Source organism: Myotis yumanensis, unplaced genomic scaffold (genome assembly GCF_028538775.1).
Source record: "Myotis yumanensis isolate MYYU_CA2020_CCGP unplaced genomic scaffold, mMyoYum1.0.hap1 SCAF_1, whole genome shotgun sequence".
NCBI classification, from domain to species: Eukaryota; Metazoa; Chordata; class Mammalia; order Chiroptera; family Vespertilionidae; genus Myotis; species Myotis yumanensis.
Window position 1 is genome coordinate 239,984,168 of NW_027223752.1, and position 19,010 is coordinate 240,003,177.

General features: G+C 66.4%; 1 protein-coding gene across 1 annotated transcript; it reads right to left on the reverse strand.

The window, feature by feature from the left end:
* Nucleotides 1-416: 416 nt before the first annotated feature.
* On the reverse strand, nucleotides 417-13,490 carry FGFRL1 (fibroblast growth factor receptor like 1). Its single transcript, XM_070400714.1, has 7 exons — nucleotides 13,373-13,490; nucleotides 12,809-12,901; nucleotides 3,753-4,025; nucleotides 2,621-2,701; nucleotides 2,242-2,523; nucleotides 1,819-2,172; nucleotides 417-1,720 (listed from the first exon to the last, which is right to left on the reverse strand). The coding sequence occupies exons 2-7, from the start codon at nucleotides 12,885-12,887 to the stop codon at nucleotides 1,266-1,268; spliced, it is 1,524 nt and encodes a 507-aa protein (XP_070256815.1). The 5' UTR covers nucleotides 12,888-12,901; nucleotides 13,373-13,490; the 3' UTR covers nucleotides 417-1,265.
* Nucleotides 13,491-19,010: the final 5,520 nt, after the last annotated feature.

Here is a 19,010-nt window from a genome sequence, read left to right on the forward strand (position 1 = left end):
CACGTGTACAGACAAGGCCCATAGCGTGCGCACACGTGTACAGACAAGGCCCGTAGCGCGCACACGTGTACAGACAAGGCCCGTAGCGCGCACGTGTACAGACAAGGCCCATAGCACACACACGTGTACAGACAAGGCCCATAGCACGCACACACGTGTACAGACAAGGCCCATAGCGCGCGCACACGTGTACAGACAAGGCCCGTAGCGCGCACACGTGTACAGACAAGGCCCGTAGCGCGCACGTGTACAGACAAGGCCTGTAGCGCACACACGTGTAGACGCAGACCCACGTGCACACACAATGTGCAGGCGCAGGCACACACCTGAACGCAAACTCAAGCACACACCTGTACAGACAGCCCACACACACGTGCCCTCATCTGTAGAGATGCACACACAGGCAGAAACACTAGTTTAGAGAAAAAGGATGCACATTTTCTTGTTTAACAAAATAAATTAAATATACGAAGCTTCAGCTCAAACTCTATATAAAATTACAGAGGTCTGGGGCCACCGTGGGCAGGGGGGCAATGGGTGCCCGGCCACAAGGCCAGGTGGGTCCTGGGCCCCAGGAGGCCAGGTCTGTGCCCAGCCCTCCTTTCACCATTAATATTATTATCTTAATTTCTTAAATATAAATATCAGGCCCCTTCTCTCCAACAGGGAGGCTGGGGTGACCAGAGTCACTCCCAGCTGGGCTCCGGCCTCTTGGGACAGGGCTGGCCTGCTATGCCCGACGCCCCGGCCCAGGATACCATGGGTGGACTCCTGGACACCAGGACAGGTGGTAGCAAAAATAGCCACCCACCCGCCGAGCAGGAGACGGGCGGGCAGGCGGGGCTGGGGTGGGGGTTTTTGGTTTGCTAAGCTGGGGGGCCTCTCAGATCTCCTGCCCGGCTGGGCGGCGACCGCAGCCGTGAAACCCTCCTCACAGGCCAAGGGCTTCCTGCAAGGGCCAGCGCCGTGCGCACTGCAGAGCAGCAGGCACAGGCTGTGTGGGGGCCTATCCTCGGGGTCAGTGTGTGACTGTGTGTGTGTGTGTGACTGTGTGTGTGACTATGTGTGTGTGACTGTGTGTGTGTGTGTGCACGCGCACATGTCCAGGTGTGTGTTTCTCGCACAGGGCGCCCAGTGCACCCTCACCTGTGCACCTTCCCCCACAGCCTCGGTGCTTAGCCTGCCCACCTGGCCGGGCCTCCAGGTGCCCCACCCCGTGGCACCCGTCGCCCCCACTGTGCGCCGGGGCCCCCAGAGCAGCACCCCTAGCACTGGTAGTGGATGTGCTGGTGCTGGTGGACCTTGCCCTCCACATGCGAGTGCGTGTGTGAGTGCGTGTGCGTGTGCGTGTGCGTGTGCACGTCCGTGTAGAGTTTGGGGTAAAGCTTGGGGCCGGCAGCCGGCCCAGGGCCCAGCAGGTGCTGGGGGGCCGCTGGGACCCCGAGCTCCTCACACAGCCCCACGCTGGCCGCGGTGCCGAGGGCCGGTGACACGGGCAGGTCCTTGTCGCCGCCGCGGTCGCGAGAGGTCCCGGGTGCACGGTGTGCGGACACAGGGGCTGCGGGGACGGGCGCGCACGGCTTCTTCTTGGCCTGGCAGAGCCACAGGAGCACGGTGCCCAGGATGAAGACGGCGCCGGCTGGGATGCCGATGACCACGGGCCACGGCAGGCTGGTGGCGGAGGACGAGGGGGCCACGGGGGGCCCTGGCGGCTTTGGATCTTCGGAAGAGAACAAGGAAGGGTGTGGAGGGTTAGGAGGGTCTGTGCAGGCCTGGCCGGCCGGGGCGGGGCGGGCGGGAGGGGCAGCAGGCGGGCACCTGGCAGCACGGTGAGGAAGGCGCTGCGGAAGCTGTAGCCCATGGTGTTGGCGCCCAGGCAGATGTACATGCCCGCGTCGTCCTGCCGGGCGCGGGTGATGAGCAGCTTGTTGAGGTAGGAGCCGTCGGGCCGCGACCACACGTCGCCCGTGGGCAGCACCACGAACTTCTGGCCGCCCACGTCGATGGTGGAGTTGTAGCGGCCCTCGGCGCCGTACTCCACGCGCTTCAGCCACTGGATCACCGGCTTCACGTCGCTGCGCACTTTGCACTGGAAGGAGGTCGTGCCCCCGAAGTCCACGGTGGTGTTCACGGGGTGCGTGCCCGTGAGGACGGGTTTGGACCGCGTCCGCTCTGCGGGGGAGACAGCGTGTGGGTGCCTCCCCGGGCCCCGCCGGCCCCCGACCCCGGCCCCATACTCACGGATCACGTCCACCTTGTAGGTGGCGTTGATGGCGCCCGCGCGGTTCGACACGCGGCACGTGTACTTGCCGCTGTCCTCGGGGCGCAAGTTCTTCAGGCTCAGCGTCCACTTCTTGCGGTGCTCGCTGGCCTCGGGGCGGGTCAGGGCCTGGTCGTCCTTCATCCACATGATGTCGGGCCGCGGGTGCCCGCTGGCCACGCACTTGAGACGCACGGAGCTGCCCACGGGCCGTGCGATCACCCGGCGCCGCATCTTGGAGGGCTGCGTGAAGCGGGGCCGCGCTGCGGGGGGGGGCGGGGGGGGGGCAGTGGGAGGTCAGGGGGGCCCCGGCTGGAGGGGCCGCCCGCACCCGAGGGGACAGGGTGTCGCTGTGCTCACCCCACTGCTTGCTGGCTGGGTCCTCCTGGCCCCCAGAGGAGCCCTCGTGCCCTGGGCTCTCCCTGGCCGGGCTGGTGTCCTCTGCAGGGGGAGGGGTACGTGAGAGGGGCTCCCATTGCCCCCCCAGACTGGGCCGGTTCCCAGGCCCCGGGGTCCGGCCCAGCTGGGAAAGCTCTCGAAAGGCACACCCACATCTCAGTCCCGAGACAGCTGGACAGGGCCCGCCCAGCCCACCCCCAGGGTGCAGGTGACCCTGACAGGCGCAGAGGGGGGCCTGAGAGCTGGCCCCTCACCCCGGCTCCGGGGGGTCTGCAGGCCAGGGGAGGGGCGGGCCCGCGGCAGCTGCAGTAACCCTAGCCCACATCAAGGAGCCGAAGGCTGGGGAAGCGACATGGCCCGCATACCGCCCAGTGCTTCTCCCCTGAGTGGACAGTGTGGGGGGGCACCCGCGGGTTCCCCATTCCACAACCAGAGGAGGCCCCGCGGGGGCGGGGGGGGGCTTGCTGAGGAATGCCCCCTCCCCAGACAGCCTCCCCCAGCCCAGGACCGGGACCGGGACCCCACCCGGGACCCAACGGGGGACAGCGTGGCGCAGGCTCCTGCTTTGTGAGAGGGGCCCGCCCTGGGGAGACCCCTTCCCCAGGGACCCAACACCCAGAGACCCTTCCCCAGGGGACGCCCCGGCAGCACAGCACGCCGGGAAGGGCTGGCGGCAGAGCCGGAGCAGCGAGTGCAGGGTGTGGCCGGGACAACGCCCAGGCCCCAGCCAGGCCCCAGGGCAGGAGAGAACAGAAGGTCCTTGGCTCCCGCGGCCCCTCTGAACTCGAAACCGGAGCCTCAAAGTCACTGCCGACACCCAGGCCACCAGCCGCCCGCATGCCCTTCAGCGGGACCACCATCCGGGCACCAGCAGCCACGCCCGCTGCCCCTGCTGCCCCAGCTCCGGCGGCAGGACCCCTGGGGAGGAAGGGCCTGAGGAGAAGGGGGGGTGGTGACGGAGGTCAGGCCCGTCCTGGGCTCAGAAGAGGCGACTGCACTCCTGGGGCAGGGGCCCGGCTCAGGCCGACGGGGGTGGGGGGGCCCGGGGGAGGGGACTCAGGCCGGCGCCCCTCCCCGGCCCGGCCCCACTGACCCATGACGATGAGGGTGTAGTTGACGCTGAGGCTGCCGAAGCCGTTGGTGGCCTTGCACACGTAGGCGCCGGCGTCCTCCCGCTCCACCTCCTTCACCCGCAGGCCCTGGGGCAGCACGCGGAACCGGCTCCAGCCGCCGTGGATCGTGCGGCCGTCCTTGGTCCACATGGTCAGCGGCGGCGGGTCTCCCTCCACGGGGCACTGCAGCCGGACGGTGCGGCCCAGCCGGGCCACCTGCCGTGGGACCACCTTGTCGGCCATCCTCGGGGGGCCTGCGGGCGGGTCGGGGGCCTCGGTCAGGGGGCTGGGGGTGTGGGCCCTGGGCGCCTGGGGAGGGGCTGTCCCTGAGGTCCCCACCCCGGACGCCGCCCTGAGACTCCTGCCCAGCACCGATCTGGGGGCCGAGGTCAGGGCCCTCCTCCCAGACGGTGGCCGCACCCACGGGCCCACAGCCGCTGAGCGCCAACCACGGCCACTGCACAGACGCAGGGACCCGCAGGGTGGAGCAGCTCCCCGGACGCATGCCCACGGGAGAGCGGCCCCCTCGCGACCCCGCAGGCACACCGAGCATCTGAGTGTGCACCGTGCCCGCGCCCAGGGGCCCGTTTCTGTGTGCGCCGGACCCCATCGCCGGGGCCAGGGCCTCTGCTGCCAGCCACACCCAACACGCAGCCGAACCCGGGCCCTGCGGTCACAGGGCCAGGGGCTGGGCACGGTGGCCCGGGTGCAGGGCTCCTGCCCGGCTGGCGGTCTGTGCCTGCTGCCGACCACGGTAGAAGCCCACCTTCCAGGCTGAGGCCGTGGCGCCCCGCACCACCGGGCAGACCCCCCCCTCCTGTCCCCACCAGCTGGGTCCAGCCTCGGGGCCTCGGAGTCAAGGGCAGGGGCAGTGGGCGACCAGGGCTGGAGGGGACTGAGTGACCGTTGGCTGGGAAGGACACTGCAGGGGTCAGAAAGGACAGGGGCCGAGGCTCCGAGCCTGGGGCGGTACAGCTCCTGTGCAGGGGCTGGGGGGGGGGGGGGGGGGCGGGTGCTGGGCTCTCACGCAGTCGCCCCCGGCCCTGAGGAGGCAGCCCCGGGCACCCAGCTGCCCTTCCCGGCTCCCAGGACCCCGCTAGCACCCGCCATGGCCATGTCCCGGGTCCTGGCCTCACGGGGGTGCTGGGAGGTGGCGGGGCCCGAGACGCTGTCGGACGGGCCTGCGGTGCATGTGTTTTCAATAACCAGCCAGTGTTCCTCCCACAGGCAGCTACCAGCTGGCTACGTCGGGGCCGGTGCAACTGGGGCCTTAATGCCTCTGCGGGTCTGTCAGACACTCAAGTGGCAGCTTCTCCCTCGTCATCGCCCGCCTCCTGGGACCGCCCAGAGCACTGAGCCCTCACCACTCATCTGGGGCTGAGGGAGGGGGAGGCGCCATCCCCACGTAAATAGAGGGGCCCTGGCTGGTGTGGCTCAGTGGATAGAGCGCCGGCCTGCGGACTGAAGGGTCTCGGGTTTGACTCTGGTCAAGGGCACCTACCTCAGTTGCAGGCTCCCAGCCCTGGCCGGGGCGCGTGCAGGAGGCAACCAGTCGATGTCTCTCTCACATCGGTGTTTCTCTCTGTCTCTGCCTCTCCCTTCCACCCTCTAAAAATCAATGGAAAAATATCCCCAAGTGAGGATTTAAAAAACAATAAGCAGAGGGAACTGACAGCTCAGGGCTCAGGGTCTCTGGGCTCCCAGTGGGGAGGGCTCCTCCCAGTCCCCCGCGCCCTCAACCTGCCTGGCTCACCCCACTCCGCCAAGCCCACCCCCGTCCTGCCTCCACTCCGGTCCCTCCCACCCACCACGTGGCTCCTAGACTGTGCACCTCGACCCCAGGCCTGAGCTCCCCGCCAGCCCCTCCTCATTGGCTCCCACCCATCCCCCGAAGGGACGAAAGCAGAGGGTCAGGGGTCGGAGACCCACCTTTCCCTAATGACTGAGCTGTCTGCAGCCCACCCTCCGGCCCCTCCTGAGGACCCACAGACAAGGTCCGGCCTCGTTCCCAGGCAGACCCTGTCCGCCACCTGTCACGCCTGAAATTCCACCACGCACGGGGCCTCCCGACGGCAGGACCGAGGGCCCCCGCCAGCCTGCCCAGGCCTCCAGGGCTGCCACCTGGGCTCGCACAGACCCACCCGCTGTCCAAGTGCAGGGAAGGGGAGCAGTGCCAGGCCTGAGGGGTTTGCCCGTCCCAGCACTCCCTGAGGGCACCCCAGTTCCCCAAAGGAGCCTGCTCCGGGCACAGAAAGGACGGAGCTGCCGTGGGGGCCCCCTCCAGGCTCACCCCGCCCTGGGCAGGGGCGCTGGAGCAGTGGGGGTGTCTACAGGGGCCACGGCCGCTGATTCGTGCAGATGGGGAGTCAGGACGCCCCCGTCCCGGCAGAGGGACAGAGCCAGGCGCCTGCAGACGCAGGAAGTGTGGCCCCGGCACAGCCCTGAGCGGTGCTGGGGGACAGGCCGGCTGGAGCCAGCCTTATCCTAAAGCAAACAGCCCTCCCCCCACCCCTGCGGCCGGCCGGCCCCACCCCTGCTGGACCCAAGGCCAGGCAAGGCCCGGGGCAACCCCCACACCAGCCTCGCTGAGACCCCGCAGGCAGGCGGGCGGGCGGGCGGCCACGGAGGAAAGCCCTCCCCCGGCAGATTCCTGGGAACTCTGGCCGTCGGCGTGGCTGCTGCGGCTCTATATTTAGCCTGGGAAACACAGCGCCCATTGTGCCACCTGGGCAGGGTGTCCGCCCCCTCCCCCCCCCTCCCCTCCCCTCCCCCAGCCCTCCCCTGTGGGCACCTCCTTCAGGAAGCCCCCAGCCCTGCCCGCAGCCTAAGCCACAGCCTGGGAAGGTCCGGGCACATGTGGAGGGGGCAGCCATGGGGTAAGCGGGGCCTGGGGCAAGGTCTCCCCTCAGTGAGGGCTGAACAGAGGGGAGAGGGAGGGAGCCGCTGCCCTCTCCCCGCCCCCCCCCCCCCCCCCGCCTGCTGTGAGAACTCGGCAGGAACAGGGGTGCCAGGGGGGGCCAGCGGGCAGCAACCTGGAGCCTCGCACCAGCCGACACCGGGCTTCCCAGCTGCTCCCGGGGCCCAGGTGCACACAGACCTGTCACACCGTCACAGACGCTGCCCCGAACACGCATGGTAACCTTAGATGTACAGCTGCCCCTAGACCCGTGGTCGGCAAACTGCGGCTCTCGAGCCACATGCGGCTCTTTGGCCCCTTGAGTGTGGCTCTTCCTAAGCCTTAGGAGTACCCTAATTAAGTTAATAACAATGTGCCTACTTATATAGTTTAAGTTTAAAAAACTTGGCTCTCAAAAGAAATTTCAATCGTCGTACTGTTGGTATTTGGCTCTGCTGACTAATGAGTTTGCCGACCCCTGGGCTAGACCATGCTGTCCCTGAATGCCTGCTCTGCCCTCAGTCCCCAGGTGTGCAGGCACACGCGCGTACACGCGTACACACACACACACACACACACACACAGTGGATGCAGACCCAGCCCCCGCCCCCGAGGGACAAAACCCACCGCTAGCACCTGAGACCCCAGGCCCACCTGTCTGGCCGGGTTTGGTAAAGCAAGGCCCCTCTGTAAGCCCAGAGAGGGCCCAGGCAGGGCAGAGGGGCCCAAGAAGCAGGGGTGGGGACAGGACCCGCTGCAGCCACCACCAGCCTCCACCGCCCTGGCCAGCACCACACCTCGCTGACCCCAGGGCCTCCACTCTGACGCCCCACCCGGTGACCTTCCCAACACCCCCCTCCCCTCCTTCGGGGCTCCCACACCCCTTTTTGGGGTGGCCTGGGCACATCCGTCAGGGGCCTGGCCCCTCCCCACTGCCCAGGGCAGCCTGTGGGCCTGACCTGCTGACCAGGCGCTCCCTCCAGGAGGGGCTGGACCAGGCCCCGCCCGGCTCCAGGCCCCGCAGGGTGGCAGGTGCACGGCTCAGGCCTCGCCCCACACCCTCCCCCTAGCCGGTTGCCCCCACCCCTGGTGGCCGCAGACACAGATGGGAGTGAGTGTCCAGGGACCACCAGGCCAGCTCATCAGGGCCAGCTCTGTCCCCAGCAAGCCCTGCAAAGCCCCAGAAATGTCTGGCCTGGAAAGAATTCTCTGGCCAGGGGTGGGTGGGCATCAGGCCCCTCATGCAGGGACCAGCCATGGGGGGAAGGCGCCACCGGAGCCGCTGACCTGCTGGGCACACCCTCCTGGAGGAACTCAGTGGCCTGGGGACAGCCTGGTGGGACCTGGTCAGGGAGGGCGGGGGGGCAGGTGGGCACGCTCCAGGAGGGCGGGGGGCTCACGTCCTCACCCCCGTGAGAGCGCTGGCAGAGCCGAGCTGGGGAAGCCCGCACACGGCACCCCCAGGGCCAGCCCCTCCCCAGGAAGGCGAGACGTCAGGGAGGGACAGAGGTGCCCACAGAAGGGGGCACAGGGGACAACCAGGACAGGGCCGAGGGGCAGGCCAGGCGCTGCCCAGGCCTGAGCCGGTCAGACACCACACACACACACGCACACACATGCACTCACATGGGCTCCCAGTCCCTGGGCGGCCCCCGGGGCTGGACCCACAGGATCCCTGGTGGAACTGGTAGGACCCGCAGGACAGGTGGTTGCCCCAGAAACCAGGCCATTCTGGGCGGAGCAAAGGGACAGCCTGACCCACTGAGCGAGCGAGCGAGCGAGCTGGCTGGAGCGTCCAGTCCCCCCTCCTGCCCAGCGGGGCCCCAGGAGAGCCAATAGGTCTGCTTCCTTCCCTGGAGTCCTCAGGGGGTCGGTCAGCGGAACCCTGACCACAGGAAGTCCCAGAAGGCACAGAATGTCACCCCGATGGTGCCACTGCCCTCGGGGAGCCCCCCATAAACTGCCAGCAGCCGGCGGTGACCAGGGCCCATCCGCCTCCCTGCCAGGTGCCCAGCCAGGGCCTCAGCCGCACACTGGCAGCCCCGCCCTATGCCCAGGTCCACCGGGCTCCAAGGTGCCCCCTCCACCCGGCAGGTCACAAACTCCATTCACCTAGCCCTCGGGTCCCACCCCAGCTGACAAGGAACCCAGAGGCTCCTTCCGCTGGGGCCTCCCTCGGATGCCAGTCTGGACCCTGCCCACCTGAGCCCCGTGCCACCCTGGACGTGGTAAGAGCCTGGAACCCGGGCCAGAGGGCGGGCTCTGGGCAGCAATGATGCTCTGGTCTGCACCCTGGACAGCCCAGCCCACCGGCACCGGCACTGGCACCTCGTGCCAGAGGACCCCTCGTGCCCACCTTCGCCGGCTCCTGCACCATGGCCCAAGGCCCACGGCCCAGCAGGCTCCTCGAGGCAGGCCTGAGGCGGGGCCGCCCAGCTCAAGGAGAGCAGGTCAGGTCAAGGCCTGCCCCGCAGTCCCACAGGGCAGGGCAGGCCACGGCGAGCCCAGAGGCAGCCCAGCCCGAGCCCGGACGAGGACACGCTGTGTGGTCGGCTCTGCTGGGCTCAGCTGCGGGGGCCCGAGGGGTCACCGCCCGGGTCTGAGGCCAGGACGAGGCACCGAGCCCTCCTCCGCCCCTGCCGCAGGCCCTCAAGTCCCTCCTCGGCACTCAGCTTGTGTCAGTCTCTCGCTAAACGAACTCGCCCGGCAGGAGGAAAAGCAATTGTTCCAGCAGAATGGGAAGCCTGGGCTCAGCAGCCCTGACGCAGGAGCCCTCCCTGCCTCCCGCTCTGGGCACAGCCCCTGGCAGCCCTCGCCTGCCCATGCCGGTTGCCCCCTTGGCAGCCCTCACCCACCCATGCTGGTTGCCCCCTTGGCAGGCAGTCTGGTGAGGGTGTGCAGGGCCTAGCTAGACCCGCCCAGCTCCAGGTCCTGCCCTAGCCGCCCAGTGGGGGCACGGAGTGTGGACGCCTTACTCGGGACAGGGGGCTGGGGACAGGTGGGAAAGCCCCCCGGACACTCCCCGCAGCCCCCTCCCTGAACCCCCAAGCCAGCCAGCCTCCCAGCCCCAACCTGGCCTGTCCCCACGCACAACCCCCAGCCCATCTACACACCCAGGCACCCACGTACCCTGGGTGTCCACCTGGCCAAGGTGAGCCCCCCTCCACCCAGAGACACCCCCCCGGGAAGCCTGTCCTCTCCTGTCCTGTGACGCCAGCCTCTCCCCTTCCCCACCCACCTTCCTCTGGACTGTGGGCCCAGGACAGGCCCACATGGCAGCCGGGCCAGCCCCCCGGGCTTGGCCAGGGGCAGCCAGTGACCACGCCTAGGAAAGGAGATGGTGGAAGGGGGTCGCAGCACTGGAAACGGTGTCATGGGATTTGGGGACCTGGGCACCCCTCTCCACGCTGAGACCTGCCCAGCAAGGCCGACCCTGGGACACATCAGGTGAAGCACAGCATGAGCCCAGGAGGACGCCCACGGTGGGTAGGGAGCCAGCGGCCAGCTCCAGCCTGCGGGGTCACACCCCACCCCCACCCCCCGTTGGTCAGCAGTGCTGAGCCCGGTCCTGGGCCAGCTACAGGCTGGGGCCGCTGCTGGGGAAACCCAACATTTCCCTGGTTGGGGCCGAGGTGCGGCAGGAGCCGCGGCCATTGATCCCGCACAATGGAGAAGGAGCCAGTGTTTCCAGCCCAGCCAAAGGCGACTTTGTTCCCAGCTCCCTCCTCCCCACCCCCAGGGGCATGATTTATTCTCCCTTCCAGGAGTGGGGCCGAGCACAGGAGGCAGCTGGCCCGCACCCCACCTGGCAAGGCCCGGGCCTGGCTCCCGCACCCACCTCAGCCCCACCACTCTGGCCGGCCTTGCGCAGCAGGGCTGGGAGGCAGGAGGCCCCCCCCGCCCCCCCGCCCCAGCAGCCTGGCCAGAGCCCCGCGCCCCACCACAGCCATCCTGACAACCACACACCTTCCTGCTGAGTCACACACCACAGACCCTGACGGCCCCCGAGACCGCCCTCCCCGTGGGGTCGGGGCACCCGCGTGCCGGCCAGCACCCAGCCTTCCGGGATCGGGGTTGCGTTCACCCAGGGCAAGCTGGCTGGGTCCAGGGCACGGGCCGACCTCGGGGCTGGCCACTCGGGGGCTGGTCGGCTGCGCCGACCTGGGAGGAGTTCAGACGTGGCGCTTCCCAGAAAACCCCGCAACAACGGCTCCCAAAGTCACTTGTGAAGCGTGTTTCGTGCCGAGCCTCTCAAGCTCCCGCCGTGAGAAACAAAACCAAAGCCTCTTTTCTCAAATTTGGGGAAAAAAAAACAAAAAATGTTTTAGACAAACCCACCAAGATTGTGAAACTTTGGGGAAAGGGGAACTTTAAAAATATGATCCGACTCCAGACATTGTGACACCGCAGGGCCCACGGCTGTCAGAGCCACGCCAGCCGGCGCCCTGCGCACGGGTCCCCCGGCCCGAGGAAGCCCTCGAGCCCGCTCGCCCGGGAAGCCCCTCCAGTCCAGGCCCCGAGAAGCCAGAGCAATTCAGGGAGAGTGCCCCCGCCCCCACCCAAAACCACAGAGGCCCTGCCCTTGGACGGCGGCCCCCGGCTCCCACTGCCCGGAGCCAGGCCTGGGCTGGGCTGGGGCTCAGGCCCGGGCTGGATACCAGGCGCAGCCCAAGGCCAAGACTGAGGGGCGCCGACTCAGGCCCCGTTGCCCACGGCCATCCACTGCCGACCGCCATCACCCACTCCGCCTCGGGGCCAGCCAATGACCAGGCTAGGACAGGCACCTCAGAGCCTCCCTGACCAAGTGGCAAGGGAACAGGTAGATGCGCGGATGGGGGGGCGGGGGGTCCAAGCAGATAAAAGAAGATCAGAGCCTGGCCACCCGCTGCCAGGAGGGCCTTGCTGAAGATGACCTGAGTGCCCGTTGTACCCAGGACGCTGCCCAGCCCAGCCAGCAGCCCCCACCCTCAAGCCAGCCGGCCAGTGCCCAGCCAGGCGGGCGGAGGGGGGGGGTACCATGGCATGAGGCCCACCTGGGCCGCCGCCCGCCACCAACACCCGAACGCGGCCATATAAGGCCACGCTGGGCTCGGTGCGCCCGCTGGGTAGCAGGGGAGGGGTTCAAAGTCTCCGAGGACTGGCGGACGGGGCAGGGCCGATCCTGAGTGGTCAGCACACCCAAAGGTCCCGCCTAGCTGAGCGGAGGCCAGCACTGACCATGGCGGGCAAGAGTCGGCGGGCACTCATCACCCACTGCCTACCGGCAGAGGATGTCCCCGTTCGCCGGGGCCGGGGCCGGGGCCGGGGCAGGGTCCCTGGGCGCACACCAGGCCTGCCCACGCGGACATCAGGTGGGTGAGCACACACCCAGCCCTGGTGTGGCGCTGGCGGAGAGCAGAGCGCAGCCCGAAGTAGGCAGGCCTCGGGGTCTGCCGTGAGCGGGCACCACCCCCTCACAGTGCGGCAACCCCAGGGTCTGTACTTAAGGGTGGACAGGCCCAGGGCTAGGACTGGGTCACGCGCCCCAGACACCAAGAATGCCCCCCCGTCCGCACACTGGACCCTGGCCACCATGGGGATCTCTGCAGGTCCCTGGGGATCTAAGAGAGTCCACTGTGGCCAAACACCTCACCCTCCAAGAATTCAAGGTGACCAGCTGCCCTCAACGGCAGGCATGTGTCCTGAGGGGAGCTGGGGCCAGAGCCCACCCTGCCAGCAAGGGTGGGCCCCTCGGCCAAGCTGGGGGTGTCCTGCGGGTAAGAAGGGCCCCGTGGGGTCCCAATGGGGTCCCAATGGGTGAGCTGGGGATCCCCATGGGGAGTGGGGGTCTTGCTGTGAGCTGGGGGGACCCTGTGGATAACCTGGGGGGACCTGGAGGGTAGGCTGAGGGTGAACCCTGTGGGTTACCTGGGGTGCCCTGCAGGTGAACTGAGGGGCACCTTGGGGACGTTGGGGTGCCCCAGGGGTGAATGGGGACACCCCACCAGTGAGCTTGGGCCTGCGGGTGAGGGATCGGGAGCGCAGCCGGCAGGGGCGGGGCACAGGCACGCGCCAGGCGGGCACTGGGGCAGAGTTGAGGGCCGGAGGGAAAGGGGCGGCGCTGGCGGAGGCCGGGGCGCCGGGCCGGGCGCCAGGACTCACCTCGGGCGGCGGCGGCCGGCGGGAGGGCCCCCAGCAGCAGCGGCGGCAGCAGCAGCAGCAGCGCGGGGCTCGGCGTCATCGCGGCCTCCGGACCTGGGAGCGCGGGGCGGGGAGGGGGCGGTCACTGGCGCGGGCGGGGGTCGCCCCTCCAGCCTCGGGCCCGGGGCCGCGGGGTCGGGTGCGGCCGGGGCTCCGGGCGGCGGCGGCGGCGGGGAGACCGCGGATATCAAAGCAGACAAAGGGTTCACGCTAATTACCTCCCGCCGCCCTCCGGCCCGTCTGGATTCCCGGCGCGGGGAGCCCGGGCCTGCCCGCGGGACACGCAGCGCCGGCGGCCCCGCGGTAATCGCCTGCGCCATTAGCGGACAAATTGGCGTTGGGGGGCCACGTGGGGTGCCGGGGGGGCGGGGCGCGCAGGACCCCGGGGGCGGGAGCGGCGGCGGCGCGTGCCCAGCGGCCCCGGACCGGGGACCGGACCCCCGGGCCTGCGCCCCGGACCCCGGACCCGACCCTCCCGCTCGGCCCCCCGGGGTCCCCGGGCCACGGGCGCGCGCAGGAGCTCACCTCGCGGGGCTCAGGGCGGCGGGCTCAGGGCCGGGCCCGCGGGGCGCGCTGCGCGGTCATCGCCGCCCCGGGCGCCGCACCCGCCGCCCCGCGCCCCCGGGCCCGGCCTCGGGACGGCGCGGCGCTACCTGGGCGCGGGCGGCTCGGGCCGGGGCCGCGGCCGGGGCAGGAGTCGGGGCGGGCCGGGCGGCTCGGTGGCGTCCGGGGCCGGGGGCGGCGCCGGGGTCCCGGGGCGGCGGGGCGAGGGGCCCGGGCGGCGCGCCGCGAGGCGTCCTTCCCTGCGGGGCTTTGTCAACTCTCCCGGAGCGAGCGCCGAGCCCGCCGCGCGCCCCGCCCCCGCCCAACTTCCCGCCAATCGGCGCGCCGCGGCCCGCCCGCCCCGCCCCCCGCCCCGCCCCCGCCCGAACTTTCCACCAATCTGCGCGCGCGCTCGCCCCGCCCGCCGGGCCCGGGGGCTTAACCCTTGCGCTGCGGGCGGCCCGCGGGCGGGGCGTCTCCCTCCGCCCCGCGGGTGCGGTCCCGCCCCGTTCGGCCCGGCCCCTCCCGGCCCTGCCCCCTCCCGGCCCCCGGCCCCGCCCCCCAGGCTCCGCTCACCGCCAGGTGCCCTGCGCGCGCCCCACACCTGCACCACCACGACCGGACCGGAGGCCCCAACCCCCGTGCACCCCGCTCTCCCGGACCCCAGAGCCGACCTCGGGCCAGTCCCATCGGGCGCCCAGGAGCGGCAGACTGGGTGGCCTCAGGCGCTCCTGGGCCTTGAGGTCCGCGTTTCCCGGGGCTGCTGGGAGCAGAGGGGTGACCCAACCCGGCTCCGGCCCCAAGCGGCTGCCGGAGGGTCAGGTCTCAGGGAAGCGGGCTCCAGGCTCACCTGGCGCCGTTGGCCGAGGGCAGGTGTGTCCCCACCTCAGGCGTCTGGTCTCTCACCCGCTACTGAGAACAAACAAGGACGCGAATGATAACAGGACACCAGCCCGCCGCCTTTCATGTCTGTCGCTGGTGCAGGTGGACGACGCCGGCACAGAGAGGGCATGCGATTTACCCGCAGTCCCCCAGCCATGCAGGCCGTCCATCCACACGGCCGGCGGGCCCTTCCCCGGCGCAGTGCCCTGTGCAACTGGCTCCCATCACGCCCCCCACCCCCATCCTCTGCCTGAACTACTGGGCCAGGCTCCCTGGCTTCCCTCCCACTGTCCTGGAATGGAAAACCCTTTTTAAATACAGCCCTTACTGGGTTGTGGCTCACCAGTGCCCACAACACAAACCCTCTGAGGCCCTGGATGCCTGGGTCCTGTCCATCTCGCCCAGGTGACAGCTGCCTCACCCCCCCCACCCCCCACCCCCCATCCCCCCACCCCACCCCCCACCCCCCGTGCAGCACCCTCTCCCGCCCGCAGGACCTCTGCCCGTGCTGCTCCCTTGGGGTCCCTGCCAGAGTCTCTTTCCTCCAAGGAGCCCCCTCTTCCGGGAAGCCTTCCAGAGAGGCTGGGACTGGAGAGGCCTACAGGCCAGGAGCCCCAGGGCAGAGGCCAGCCGGGGCTGGGGTCTAGCCCTCAGGGTCAGGGCCCATCACGGCCCAGGCTGCCCGCCCTCCCACAGCCAGTGAGTGGCAGGTTAGAGCTTCGGCCTGAGGACCGAAGGGTCCCGGGTTCGATTCCGGTCAAGGGCACATGCCTGGATTGCAGGCTCGATCCGCAGTAGGGGGCGTGCAGGAGGCAGCCGATCAATGGTTCTCTCTCATCACTGATGTTTCTATCTCTCTCTCCCTCTCCCTTCCTCTCTGAAATCAATAAATATATATTTTTAAAAAAGAAAAAGGAAGACAGGCCTTAAATCCTTTCTCTGGGCCGGTGTGAGCACCCCTGGTGGTGGAGAGGAGCCCGGTGGAGAGGTCCCGTGGGGTGGACCTGAGCAGGCAGGTGGGAGGGAGCTAGGACCACGTCCAGGGCCCACCAGGACCCCGAGGCTGCACAGTGGCTCTGAGACAAACTGGCATGTGGGTGGGGAGGTCCCAGGCCAGCTCGAAGGAGACACCACCGACCGACCGTGAAGAGCTCACAGGTGTGCGGGCTGCCCAGGGCAGGTGTGTGGGAATGTGGCTCTGAAGGCGGGGGAGGTCAGAACAGGAAGTGGGTGGAGGGGGGCACAGCAGGTGAGCGGGCCACGTGGGGTGGCAGCCCAGGTGCGGTGGCAGCGGCGGGTGGGTGTGAGCAGGAAGGGCCGTCCCTGCGCGGTGACACGCTGCCCCCTGGCGGAGGCGCGGGGCCAGGCGGCTCCCCCTCCCTGGCCGTTCCAGCTCCCGCAGGCTCCCCAGGCCCACGCTCAGCCCAGGCCGCTTCCTGTGGGAAGCCCTGCAACCAGCAGGCTCCAATGTCCCTTCATGACAACTGTCTGGGATGAGGGGCCCGTTCAAATCTCGCCCCTTTTACACTGAAGCTCAGGGCAACTAGCTAGCCTCTGGTCTCAGCCCCACCTGGGCAATGCCATCCCTCAGGATTCTCAGGACTGCAGGGCTTCCGTCTCCCTGCCCGGCACAGGTGAGCCCCTGGACGTATTGATTTGCCTGTCACAGGGTCCTCGTTCAGCCGTGAGGGGCCAGGCTCCGTCCGGACCTGGAGAGCGGGGTGCGGGCTGGAGGACGGGCCCAGCCCTCACGGAGGTGGCGTCGTTGCAGCAGGTGTGGGTCCTGATGACAAGGCACAGAGTGGACGGTGCTTGGCCGGGAACTGAAACTGGCCGGGGCAGGGGCTCCGGGTCCCCAAGGGGCACACCCCGGGCTGTGGGCTCCGTCCCCAGCGGGGGGCGTGCAGGAGGCGCCGATCCATGATCCTCTCTCATCGTTCATGTTTCTCTCTCTCCCTCTTCCTTGCTCTATCTGAAATCAATAAAAACATATTTTTTAAAAAAATGTTTTTCTTGTTATCCTGGCCTGGTGGCTCAGTTGGTGGGAGCGTCGTCCCATACACCAAAACACACACACACACACACACCCAAACACACACACACACACACACACACACCCAAACACACACACACACACCCAAACACACACACACACACCCAAACACACACACACACACACACCCAAACACACACACACACACACACCCAAACACACACACACACACACACACACCCAAACACACACACACACACACACACCCAAACACACACACACACACACCCAAACACACACACACACACACACACACCCAAACACACACACACACACACACCCAAACACACACACACACACCCAAACACACACACACACACACACACCCAAACACACACACACACACACACACAAACACAGACACACACACACACACACACCCAAACACACACACACACACACACACAGTTGTGGGTCCCATTCCTGGGAGGCAACTGATCGATGTTTCTCTCTCTGTGTCTCCCTTACCCTCTCTCTGAAATCAATAGAAACATATCCTCGGGTAAGGGTTTTAAAAAATAAATAAATAAGAATAAAATTAAAAAATGAAATAAAAAGAGAACTCCCTTGATAGGAGGGGTTCCCGTTCTCTGTGTCTTTAAAGGAAGACACGTGTTTTTCTTATTTCAACCCCTGAAAACATGGTCGACTGTTGAAAGCAAAAACAGCATCGACGTGCTGTGGGGTTGGTCTGGCATAAAAAAGTGACATGTGTGGCCCGGGGTCCAGGCGGGTGGGGAACAGGACACAGAGCTGCTGGGTGCCACGGTCCTGTCACCTCAGAGCCGACACGGACCAGCTCACCACGTACGGCGCTCAGTTCCAAAGCCCCCGCTGAAGCACCTAACAAGGGATTGCAGCTAACGAGCACCCAAGGAGACACGTGGGATGATTTTTTAAAAGCAATAATCCAGCCCTCGCTGGTTTGGCTCAGTGGATAGAGCGGAGGGTCCCGGGTTGGATTCCGGTGAGGGGCACGTACCTCGGTTGCAGGCTCTTCCCCGGCCCAGGCCCTGGTCGGGGTGCGTGCAGGAGGCAACCAATCAATGTGTTTCTCTCACATCGATGTTTCTCTCTGTCTTTCCCTCTCTCGTCCACTCTTTCTAAAAATTAATGGACCCTGGCCAGTTGCGCAGTGGATAGAGCATCAGCCTGTGGACTGAAGGGTTCCAGGTTCGATTCTGGTCAAGGGCACATGCCCAGGTTGCAGGCTTGATCCCCAGTGGGGGGCCTGCAGGAGGCAGCCGGTATCTCTCTCTCCTTTGAAATCAATAAAAAAATATTTTTAAAAAATTAATGGAAAAATATCCTCAGGTGAGGATAAAAATAAATAAATAAAAATTGATAAATCTCTTACCGATGTATCTGAGGGAAATGAGAGAAGACACAAATTTTTGATGTTAAGAATGAGAGACATGACATCACTACAGATTTGACACACATTAGAGCAGTGGTTCTCAACCTTCTGGCCCTTTAATACAGTTCCTCATGTTGTGACCCAACCATAAAATTATTTTCGTTGCTAATAACTGTAATGTTGCTACTGTTATGAATCATAATGTAAATATCTGATATGCAGGATGGTCTTAGGCGACCCCTGTGAAAGGGTCGTTCGCCCGCCACAGGGGTCGCGACCCACGGGTTGAGAACCGCTGCATTAGAAGAAGAATAGCAAATATTATGAGCAACTTTGTGCCAAAAAATTCGACACTTTAGATGAAATGGGCAAATTCATTGAAAAACAAAAACTACCAAATCTCAGTCTAGAAGAAATAGGTCACCCAATTATACTATTAAATAATTCGAATTTTCAGTTAAAAGCCTTACCCCAGAGAAAACACCAGGCTCGAGGGCTTCCCTGAGAAATTCTACAAAATCTCCGAGGAAATAACACCCCTCGGAGAGAAGGGACCCCAACGCGCTCCACGAGGCCGGAGCCAGAGCCGCGTCTGCTGGACACAGACCGCCATCGATAACCCGCGCTAATCAGACCCGACAACATAAGAGGGGTGATGCCTGAGGACAGGTGGGCTCGCCCCAGGGTGCAACGCGGGGTTCACCTCGGACCCCAGTCAACGTGAGTTGCTATATCCACAGACAGACAAACCGAGTGACTCAATAAACACAGAAAGGCAATGGGCAGAATCCAACGCCCATTCCTGATTTTTAAATAAACAACTCGCAGCACACTAGGCCCCGAGGACCTCCCCTGCCTGGTGAACTCACCCCCACACAGTGCGGTCAACACCACACCGAGTTGTTCCAGATGAACACTTTCCCCCCAAAATCAGAGCCAGGCTTGGGCTGCTCTTTCCACGCCACCCAACACGGTCAGGGAGGCTCAGCCGGCACCGATTGTACAGAAATACGTGGAATGACATGATCATCTATGTTGAAAATTCTACAGAACCTACCAAAAAAAAGGTACTGGCCCATCTGGCATGGCTCAGTGGTTGAGCGTCAACCTATGAGCCAGGAGGTCCTGGTTCGATTCCCGGAGGGAGCAGCCTGGCCAGTCAGCTCAGTGGATAGAGCATCAGCCTGTGAACTGAAGGGTCCCGGGTTCGATTCCAGTCAAGGGCACATGACTGGGTTGCAGGCTTGATTCCCAGTAGGGAGCGTGCAGGAGGCAGCCAACCAATCATTCTCTCTCATCATTGTTTCTCTCTCTCCCCTCTCCCTTCC